We start from the raw sequence: 11,633 nt of genomic DNA on the forward strand, positions 1-11,633 counted from the left end.
CATCGCATGTTTCAAATGCTGGAACCTTAAATAATTTTATATATATTGAAAGATATGTCCTATTATATTACAATGTATTCAAATAGCAGCTAAAAATGAGAAAAGTTGCTCCTATTCCCACCCCATCCTTCTTTCCTACTCTTCTTTTGTTTCTGATATAAAAAAATTAATCATCTTATTATTTTATTTATATCACACAGATCTATTATACACGATTGAATATTCCTACAATAAGAATATGAGCGCCAATTCTAACCATACCATATGACTCGCTACATTTTTGTATGCCAGAATGTTTTAAATATGAAAACAATTGGAGTATAATAAAGGAACGTTCCCTGAATGGTACTTCACGATAGTTTGTTATAAACCAAAAGTACCAGTATTGACAAAGTATTTTACAGTCTCTGTCATCATACGTGACGATAGAAAAAGCGTGTTAATGTTACACTGCACAAAATAAAAAAAATTCGTACAGAAGTCGAACGAAGGTAACGCGAGTGAGTCGGCTTACCTTTCCCAACGGAAACTTCTTCAGAAACGCTTCGCTTTTGTTAGTCTCGCCAAAGACGAAGTCATCGGCAATTTTAATCTGGATGCCAGAGAATTGAGCCGCTATCAGGGCCTTGTAGGCTCGGAAATTTTCCGGGTACGTGTAAAGGATCTGAAAGAAATTCACAGTGGGGCGGATAACGCATTGTGTAGGCTTTATTTTCTGACATTCCGTCGCCAGTGTTGGCGCTTCACGGCGCGGATGCGAACCGGTGAAAAACCGCGTGAAAGTTACTTACTCCAGTCGCCATTGTATCAAGTCACGAGAAGAGGAAGTAGAAGGCCGGTAAAGATCGCCCTACTTGAACAAACGCGCATCGCGCGAAGTACGTCACGATGTGAGAATGTACTCTCGGCTGGTTGCGCCCTCACACCTGAAATTAGGCACTTTTAGTTTGAACGCGTCATAAAAGATGCGTTCCGAATAACACATGAAACGCATTATGCAATGTTTGTCTCTGTTGTTTATCGAATAATAAAGAAAGATAAAATGATACACTATATACTTCATGCGTAACTCGAAACGCACCCAATCTATGTAGATATTCATGTATTGTGATTGTTTTTTTATTAAAAAATATTAAAACAGTCGACATACTACTCATGCTCAATTACATATTACTAGGGTAACTGTCCCTATTAATGTGCCTTTTAGCCAAGTTGCTTATTATTGAATTAATTATTAAATATCGTAGCTTTAATTTTACCTACTTGCAATTAATATCGGTTTTCCAACTATTTCTTTTTCTTATAATGTTTCTTTAATCTAAAAAATGTTAATACTTTATAATGCTGTTGACAAAAATAGAAAATATGTTTTTGTTCCTATAAGGTCTGATTGCACTAACGTTACTTTGATTTTAAGCGAGGCTTAAAACTCTTTCTATCTCTGTCTCTTTTTTCTGTCGCTTTAAAACGAGACAGAGTTTTAAGTCTCGCTTAAAGTCAAAGTGACATTGATGCAACTGGGCCCAAACTTAATGAGGGCCTTATTAATGTATCCTCAATTTGCGTGCCTATCCACATTTGATTTATTTTAACATATAGTTATTAAAACAGGTAATAAGTTTAAGTTTGTTTATGTTAATATTACATAAATCATTATTTTAATTATATTTATTTCATTACACTCATAACACGATGTTCTCAGCTCCAATACAGGGCACATTAATAAGGATAAGCTTAAAATTTTGCGATACGTAAAACTGGATTCACATGAATTCCTTATATTTTTCGAAAAATATTTAAAATACTTTAATGCTTAAAAAATAAGATATTATCGATATCGTGTGTGTATGCATTAATAATTTAACTTAACAAAAAAAATATTTTTTTTTATTTATTTGTGCTAGTTTTCTTTATGGCTTATCGAAATACAAAAGCACACTAATAGGGACAGGCACAGTAATTGGGACAGTTGCTCTAGTGCAAAACTTATTATTGCTCATCAATTTATTGTTCATCTTTTAATTTTCGATGCGGTCGGAAAGTCGCAAATGATACACAAAATGATTTGTTTTGGATTGATGGTTGGATACAATAGCTGCGTTCAGCAGAAGAAAATAGTTTCGCAAATGTTGTAAAATTCTTAGATATGATTGGTTTATACGTTTAGATCCAGTGAGGAACTAACAGCAAGACCAATCGTATTAAAGAATTTTACAACAGTGCAAAGCTGCTTTTTCTGCTAAACATAGTCATTGATGTATTCTTCCAGAATGCTGATTGGATGATCTAAAAGAATACACCAATAGCAGCGAGTGCTCACTCAACTGTTGAGTTCGCTAAATGTCAATGGATACATCCAGAAGTACGATCTCTCACTGAGCACTCAATGAGCTCTTGTATCTGATAAGCATATTCCATTAGATCTAAAAAGATAGACCAAACAGGTACAAGAGCATTGACTGCGTTCAGCATAAAGTCTGATCACAATTGTGTAAACGTAGTTATGACAATTTACCAATCACAGCCAGATATTTTCCTCGTATTCAAGTGTGATTGGTCAATTCTTAAGCGAGAAGCACAGACTCTTGCATAACGCATAACACATAAAACATAAGAAATCCAATCAATCAAAGTTCTTTATTTCATGGAAAGGAAGGAAACGAAGGACTTTGATTGGTATATTTTCTTACACATTATGTATTATATATTGTAACTTTCTATTAAATTATCTTAATTTCAGCAGTGTATTTAAAGAATGATGTATTAAATTGGTATAATATATGCATTAAAATAATTAATTAAATACATATATCATGTATATGTTGCTCATATCACCAAAATTAAAATAATTTAATAAAAAATTAAAATCTGCCTATTTATTTTAATACATCATTTTGATGATATATTTTTAAAATCATATCATTACTGGTAAAGTCAGATATTTATTTATTTTTTCATCTATCTTTTATTAATGTACAACAATCAAAATAAGCGTGCAATTATTATTTATAATTCATATGTGCACGTATATCACGTGTGCACATACGTGATCATTTAGGAGTAAGGAGTGTTAAAACTACTTGTCACACATACAGCATCGAACAAAATTATTTAAATTTAGCGGAAAAGATGCCATCTTGATTTAACTCACCTCTATATCTACTAGAGGCGTTCGTTTCGACTGTTAATACCATGAGAGGTTGTCCACCATTTGATCTAACATGTCGAAGATTATTTGAAACAGTCTGGTCGGCTTGCTCCATTCTTCGCTGTTCGCTCACTGTGCGACAGTTGTACATACGTTATTTAGCGAGACGATTCTGTTAATCGAGTTGCTGTTAACCACTGTGTGTCAAGGGGACGACGCCAGTCGACGCCATGATGGTAGGTGGAACCTGTTATCAATCGGTGACTGGCCGTCTGCTTGTTTGACGTGTAAACGATCGGCACGAATTACCTAGAAAATTTGCTCCTCCTTCGAATGTGCCTTGCGCTTTTTAATACGTAAAAAATGTTGCAGGACGGAATATGTGACACCACTGACATTTTAAATAGCGTTCCTCCTAAGAAGGTATTTATGGCGTTTGTCTTTTTATCATATTCTTTGATTCTTTTATTGCCTGCTTGATAACACGCGCATTATCGCGATTGTTCTGTGCGCCCTTCCTGACTTCCCCTCCTTTATTGTCGTATTCTCGGTAATCACTCGGCACCGTTGTATCTGTTGATGGAAACTCTTTCAGACAATCCATGCTGATACCATAGACCTCTCGGATAAATCCCTGCAGGTAGACATCTCGGACGCTCTCAGCGAGAAGGACAAAGTCAAATTTACTGTACATACGAAAACAACTCTACCTGAATTCCAAAAACCGGACAATCTGGTTGTAAGACAGCACGAAGAATTTGTGTGGCTCCACGATCGATTTGAGGAAAATGAAGAATACGCTGGTTACATTGTATGTGTGGAATTTTCTGACATTGTTATTCCGACATTAATGGATATTTTGATATTTGAATGTCAGACACAATTGTAGGAATTTGCGTAAGAAGTACCAGACATATATCGGCAATAGATCCATTATATTGAAGTATTTTGTTTTTACAATATTCGTCAAGATTTAGTTAACCATTATTAAATTAAATTATTCAGAAAGTTAAATAATAAAACATGATCATACAAGAAAAAGGCACTTGTCATTAATTGTTTGACATAAAATTGAAAGAAATGATTGTGTTTTTTGGCACTCAAATGTTAAAAGTTAACTGATATTTTAATGCTAATACTATATTATAACAGATTCCACCATGTCCACCAAGGCCAGACTTTGATGCATCTCGTGAAAAATTACAAAAACTTGGCGAAGGTGAAGGAAATATGACACGCGAAGAATTTAATAAAATGAAACAAGAACTAGAAGCGTGAGTGTTTCTGTATGTCAATTATATATTAAATTGGATAGGATCTAATTTTATTAAGTTACTTTTGTGACTTTGCAGGGAATACTTAGCCACATTCAAAAAAACTGTTGCTATGCACGAAATGTTTTTGACTAGGCTGGCACATCATCCAGTTTTTCGAAATGATCATAATTTGAGGGTCTTTTTAGAGTACGATCAAGATCTTTGTGTACGAGGTAATGTTTTCGCATTTTGCAATTAATATTACGATATTTAGAAATTAAGATGCTTATAGACCATGTTTTGTTTATTTTTGCAGGAAAGAATAAGATGGAAATGTTTGGTGGTTTGGTGAAGTCGTTCTCAAAAACTACCGATGAATATTACTTGTCAGCTACTGTAAAAGACGTGAACGACTTCTTCGATCAAGAAATGACATTTCTTCAAACTTATCATCACAATTTAAGAGAAGCAACGAGATTAGCTGATCGTCAAACATCTAAACACAAAGATGTAGCGGATTCATATATAAAGATTTCCACTAATCTTTTACAATTAGCTACAACAGATACTGGAAAACTCGAAAGATTTTTAACTAAAATTGCCGAAACTTTCGAGAAATTACGAGTGAGAACATATTTCTGAATACTTTTTTTAGAATTTCTATTTTAATTAAATTAAATCTATTATAAAAATACTTTTGTTTTTGCAGAAAGTTGAAGGACGGGTAGCATCGGATGAAGATTTAAAATTATCAGATACTCTTCGTTATTATATGAGAGATACAGCCGCGGCTAAGAGACTTCTTTTCAGAAGATTGAAAGCTTTACACGAGTACGAATCTGCGAATCGTGCTCTTGAAAAAGCTCGTGCCAAAAACAAAGATGTTCATGCAGTAAGTGCATATTTTTCTGTGTGTAATTCGTAAATTTATATTTATATAATCTCTCGGCTAATTTATCATAACGAAATACAAAAATATAGGACGCAGAAAATAAATATAAATGAATATATATTTAAATTAATGGCGGCTAAATTGAACTGCAGTTATTAGATACTAGAAATTATAGTCATGTTTACAGTCATGAGTAGCATCTAATCAGAACTTCAATTTTTCTTGCTTTTCAAGGCACTGGAGGTTGCTGAGGTGTGTCATGTTGTTTGTGTCTTACATATATTTTCCGTTGTAGTGCTTAAAAAACATTAGATCTTATTGCCAACCTTTTCATTAAATGGATAGATTATCAAAAGGATTAATTAAAAATCAAGATTTAGTAAATATTCTATATAAATAAAAGAAACTATTTTGGAATTTTATATTTAGTATATTACAAATTTTATGATATTTATGAGTTTTTAAAATATAGTAAGATAATTTTATGATTCTTTTACTGGAAAAAATATAAATAAAAATATTGCAAAATTTTTACTTTTTTATTATATGCAGATGCATTTACGTGATTAATATGTAAAATATATATTTCTGAAGTTATATATTTCTGACGTTACGTTTATTAAACAAGGAAATTGGCACAAGTTAGTTGCTGCAGCACGGAAGTTATCAGAAGTATTATGCATGAATGACGGTTGCATGCAGTATATTGTCTTGATAATTTAGATAATTTAGATGATTTATGATCTGAACACTTTTATGGTAGAAATGATATAAGTTTTGCTGATGAATATTTTGTTACATAATTGCATCGAAAGTTTTAAATAAAAATGTGTGTATTTAACATTTTAATATTTTAAATTTATGTTTTTATCAATCAAGGCGGAACAAGCACAAACTGAAGCATGTGAGAAATTTGAACAGATGTCTGATAAAGGAAAAGAAGGTAAGTGAAAATAGATACAATTAGATGTCATTTACTTGGAAATTGTCAACTCACTCAATATCATTTTGTAGTAGAAAAATGAAATAAAAGAAAATATTATTTTCTATTTTTTTTTTGTAATTGTGTAACGTTTGTCATATAATTCACAAAATGATATTGATTATTCTCCGAATGTGACATTGTTACTAATGCTTTTAACGATTTTTTAGAATTAATGGATTTCAAAACTAGACGAGTAGCTGCATTTAAGAAGAATCTCATTGAGCTAACAGAACTGGAAATAAAACATGCTAAAGTGAGTATGATGTTTTTATTCTTTTAAATTATATTCAAACTTTGCAACATATTAAGAATGTATATGTTATATTCACAGTCTCACGCAGAATTGCTCAAGAAATGTTTATCTGTACTTCGGGAAGAGTGATCTAGTTTTAGCGTTGCCATGGACAAACCTATATGCATACATTCTGTATGCAGATAACAGTTTATTTAAGATTAATAATGTAATGTAATGGTACTGTAAAATACTATATATTTTTTGTTATCCAAATTTTACTAGATCTATCGTGCTTTGGAAATAAAGTATTGTATTTAAGCTGCAAAGTGACTTCGAAAATCTGATATTTACTATCATTGAGCTGTAAAATGCTATGTAAATGCTACTATTGGTTTTGCTTACTAGATAGTAAGAAACTGCGGTTTTATAAAAGTTTGGATAATACATGTGTTATAGGAAAGTAACGCACATTTGTATTATAAAAAAAGAATTAAATATTATATATAGCAAGTCCCTTTGCAGCTTCGAACTAAGAGCCTGTTACATATATATATATAAAGGAAGGTTCTCTATATTAAATATATATATATATAGAAGAGATATATATATATATATATATACATATATGTATAAATAAGAATATATCCATATGAGCATGTTATTACTATATTGCTTAAGTTTAGGACAATTTTGTGAAGGAGGGATTGCTAATATGAAAGCTCAGGATGATTAAAGTTAATATAAACAATTAGATTTTCATATATAAACTTTCCAAATTTTTATGACGATACGCTAGTCTGACAAATAATTATTCATAAATGCGTTCGTTTTAGAATTAGGAAACAAAACAATGCAGCAATGATAAAGGGGACCTTGAAACGATTTATAATAAAGTGCAATTATACTTTTCATCATAGCGTTGTAAAGCAACATCTGTATTTTCATATTCTTTTATATGCACTTCATATCCATTTTTGTTCATCGTGCAAATTGTGTTCTAATAGTTTAACCGTCCCTTTTTTATAGACTAAAAAAAAAGGAGTCTACTTTACGTAGATTAAGTAAGAATTGTCAGAGATAAATAATTTGCACACGAGTATTTTCGTAAGTTTTTATTGAATCGAATCATTTTCTTTTCTATAATACATGATTGTAGACATATACTGAGAAATTCATTAAGTTGCAAGAGTTTATCGTTTAATTCTTTAAGAATTAATTCGAAATCCACCGTATAATGTACCGTACATTATCGTCTTATCTTTAATGTCAGTAGATCCTATAAATATCCTATGAGTGTGTGCAGATAAACGCGCTGCGATGCGGACAACGTCGTATCCCGTTTATCGTACGCCGGTCTTAATTTGGTATCGTTACACCATAAAGTTAATAATCTTAACAATAACGAACAGTAAAGACGACGCAATAGAAAATATCGTTGGTACGCAAAAGTCAGCTGAAAAACGTCTCGCTCTTTTCACCTCTCGTTTTTGCTGCCTGCATGTATCAAATTACACGTATACGATAAATCGAACGTATATACTTTCAAAAACAATAATTAATAGATATAACTTTGGTTTGACAGTATCATCTGTGTCTCATTGTGGATGTGAGTGATTTTAACAAGTTTTGATAAATTATATTATAGATAATTACACAATCGTTCAACAGATACATATATTTATGATCTATAGTGTATCAAAATTCCAAAAAATTTATTAAAAGACACGGATGATTCTGTTCTATTTATGAAAATGAGTTACTTTATAAAATTAGCTAGTCATTTGTTGTTTATAATATTGTTATCTTTGATTATTGGTGTGGGATTTCCAATTTTTAATTTGAAATTAAAATATTTCAATATCTTAGCAACAAGAAGAGCTTTTCTGACAAGATACGCCATACACAAATACTTCGCCCGTGTTTTCGAAATTACCTAAAAGTCTCGACTTTTTTTTCTAATGAGTTACGCGTTTCAAAGTAAAGTTCCAAGAGCAATTTTCGGAATATGCTGCATATATTCCCGCAATTCTGTTAAACATAGCTTTTATTCCATTTCCTATATAAGAAATGAAGAGTTCATTCCAATCAATTTCTTTAATTCGGCTTTATTTCGCACATTGGCATTATCATTAACCAAATTCCGACACTAGTTCTGGAGGCGTTTATTCAAGAATATTTGTGATATTCATGCGGTATTCAAACGTGATTGATTATTGGGAATGCTGCTGATCATACGGCGTATGATTCTCATCGTTCAACGAACTTTGATATACGAATATTCATCGGTCGATTACGTTCGTTCGTAGTGTATGATGAATTTTTCACAGGTAATATCCGCTGAAACACTCGCGACAGGAAGGAGAGAGTGGCTCTTTTATTTTACAATCGTTACTCATACTCTATGCTATGAAAAATGTGTGTGACGATTAAATTCCCAAATCGTGAACGTTTCGTGAACAAAAACACGTCGATGAATGTTCTGAAATTCTCGTGATTCTATTCCATTTATCAATGGTATAAGCGCTCGGACTCAATTCCGTGTATATTTATTCTATTATCTCTATTACACGTGTATAAAAAAATCATTTTGTGATATAAAAAAAGTTATAGAAACTCTTACCGCTCAACTTACCGCTTGAATCACACCAAAAAAAGTTTAAATGTACGTTTAACTGTACATTTCGATCTTAAGTATTATATATAGATAAGTTTCAAATGCTTTGAAATGACTACTCATTTATCATAAAAAAGTATGATATCTTTGTTGGAATTGAGAATTTGATCAAAATAGGAAAACGCATCACTTCAGAATCGTCTTGAAAAATATTGCATAAAAAAAAAAGGAAGAAAATACTATAGTACGCTCTCAAAATTCTTTAAAGTGAAATTTCACTCTAAAGAATGAAAATTGAGCCAGTCTTGAAAAAGAGTGGCTCACTTTTCGATCTTTAAGAGTAAGATTTCACTCTTAGAGGTTCGATTCCACCAATGTAACTGAGATTAACTTTAAACTTTGTTCAATTTACTCTTTATCTTTTTCTAATTCTAAGAGAATTAAAATTCTTAGAAAAAGGTAGACAGCAAAGTAAACCGAGGTTAATCTCACATTGGTGAAACCGGGCCTAACAGTTTTAGAAAGTATGTCACGTATATTTCCTTCGTATCTTCGTATGCGATCTTTTTAAGAATAAGGTTCCAGATTATAGTCTGCACATGAATTGCGCTAGAATTTTTAAATTCGACTAAACTTAAGACCTCCAACAACTCGTCGCAGTATCTGTCACATATTAAGAGACACGAATGTCTTAGGTACTCTGATACCTGTCAGGTGTACCAAGACGCCGTTGATAAACGGTTCAAGTTGTTTCAAAGTTTCATTAGCCGTCACGCCATGGGAACGCGACTCGATTTAATATCCAAGTAATCGAGGATGAAATGGAATTTTAGGAATCGTCTATTTGCATCTACGTTGATATTTACGCAAGCAGGCAAACCTGAAAAAAAGATGAATGGAAAATAAGCCCGCGGTCTCGCTGTATTTCGCTGAATCTGTCGACGTACATCGCGTGTTATCCGCATTTTCATCCACCGTTTCCATTCTGCACGATTCTACATTAAGATTTGCTCATTCGAGAACGAATATTCCGTTTATTCACGTATATATTCGCGCGTATATTTAATCACGCTCGAATACATGCACATTGATTGTATATTCGACTTGCGAACACGCTTTGTAGGGTTCCCCTACCTCTCATTAATACTTCAACTAAATTTTATTTTTTCTCAATGCTATTAGATATGCGATATTTAATTTTATCGCCACCAACGTCAGTCTTAAGCTCTTATCGTTGATCTGTAGCGCAGTAATTTTGTAAATTGCACGATGTGATCACTAACTCGTCGGTCTCAAACATTAAGAGTCAAATTTATTATGCGACACGCTCGACGATATATCAAGTTTTTTCCCTTTTTCTCGTTGGAATGCGTAGGACGACAATATTGAAAGAAATGTTTGATATGAATAACTATTAAGTTGATATTTAGTATGAATACTTCATTTATTCTAATCATATTTTGATTAGAATGACACAATTTTTAAATTAAAAGGTAAGAAAGTTTTCGTAAGTCACATATCAACAAAATAAATGATTATTCATACCGAACATTTCTCTCTCTCTCTGAGCCGTTTTATTTGCTCTGCCAGCATTTAAAACGCGAATCATGACGGCGTTCAGCAGAAAAAGCAGCTTTGCAATTGTTGTAAAATTCCTTAATATATAACTGATCTTAAAATACAACATTTAAACAACCAAATAACCGAGCAAGAAAAGGTGTTAGAAAAATAATTATAACATATTTATTTCATATTTTTATTCGTACAGAAATACGAAATAAATATGTTTATTAATTATTTTCTAACATTTTTTATTCGGTTATTTGGTTATTTAAATGTTTAAATATTGTATTTTATCGCTATACAATGTGTGTGTATGTAACGAATGTTATTTTTGAATTTGTTTATGATTGATCTTGCCTTAGAATTCCTCACTGGATTTAAATGTATAAATCAATCCATATTAAAGAATTTTACAACAGTTGGAAAGCTCTTTTCTCTGCTGAACGTAACCAATGGTTCGATATACACGTAACCGCGATTAATTTATCCCGCGATTTCTCCTTGACGCGAAAATACGGTACGAAGAACGCACAGACTCCAGACGGCGTGTGCGGGAAAGCAGGCCCGGGCGAGGAAGCAGCGCAATGTATATCCGCGCGGTTACGGAGGATTTCGAGCAGATTTATGATAACGGTATGCATCTGGGTCGGCCAATCAGTCTTCCGCCCGGCAGGCCGCAATCCTGGTCTCTCGTTCGCACCTGCATCACTCTCGTCCGCATCTCGAATCGGGCTTGAATCCAGCCGGCCGTCCACCATCCGCGGTGTGTCTGGCTGGAAACTCGAAATAGATCAGCGTCGATTAGATTCGCCCATCGCGCTCGAATTCCAAAATTCAATCGGTGGTAGCGGCAAGAATTTCCGCTTGAATTGTTTTCACTGTTATTTGCCGTTTTTTTTACTTGTGATCGCGCGGTTGTCCCTGGTGAAAATAAAAATCG

At 32.8% G+C, this 11,633-nt stretch overlaps 2 protein-coding genes across 4 annotated transcripts in view; one reads left to right on the top strand and one right to left on the bottom strand.

Moving 5' to 3' along the window:
* The window catches only part of LOC108753699 (elongation factor 1-gamma), a 2,833-nt gene extending 1,944 nt beyond the window's left edge, over positions 1-889 (bottom strand). The window contains exons 1-3 of the mRNA XM_018495547.1: positions 792-889; positions 515-664; positions 1-25 (exon numbers count right to left, since the gene is read on the bottom strand). The exon at positions 1-25 is cut by the window's left edge and continues 3 nt beyond it. Coding sequence (XP_018351049.1) covers positions 1-25; positions 515-664; positions 792-803 — 187 coding nt within the window. The 5' untranslated portion in view covers positions 804-889. The remainder of the gene's footprint in view (positions 26-514; positions 665-791) is intronic.
* A 2,322-nt stretch (positions 890-3,211) lies between these two features.
* LOC108753662 (sorting nexin-6) lies at positions 3,212-7,075 on the top strand. Of its 3 annotated transcripts, XM_018495460.1 has the most exons (11): positions 3,212-3,384; positions 3,521-3,571; positions 3,744-3,959; positions 4,301-4,422; positions 4,501-4,637; positions 4,721-5,028; positions 5,114-5,296; positions 5,531-5,548; positions 6,176-6,239; positions 6,449-6,534; positions 6,613-7,075. In XM_018495460.1, exons 1-11 carry the CDS (start codon positions 3,379-3,381, stop codon positions 6,661-6,663), a joined length of 1,242 nt encoding a protein of 413 aa, XP_018350962.1. In that variant the 5' UTR covers positions 3,212-3,378; the 3' UTR covers positions 6,664-7,075. The 3 variants fall into 3 exon arrangements, with proteins under 3 accessions (XP_018350962.1, XP_018350961.1, XP_018350963.1); XM_018495459.1 differs by lacking the exon at positions 3,212-3,384 and having other exon boundaries at positions 3,391-3,571; XM_018495461.1 differs by lacking the exons at positions 3,212-3,384; positions 5,531-5,548 and having other exon boundaries at positions 3,391-3,571.
* Positions 7,076-11,633: the final 4,558 nt, after the last annotated feature.

Source organism: Trachymyrmex septentrionalis, unplaced genomic scaffold, assembly GCF_001594115.1.
Source record: "Trachymyrmex septentrionalis isolate Tsep2-gDNA-1 unplaced genomic scaffold, Tsep1.0 scaffold70, whole genome shotgun sequence".
In the NCBI taxonomy this organism is placed as follows: domain Eukaryota; kingdom Metazoa; phylum Arthropoda; class Insecta; order Hymenoptera; family Formicidae; genus Trachymyrmex; species Trachymyrmex septentrionalis.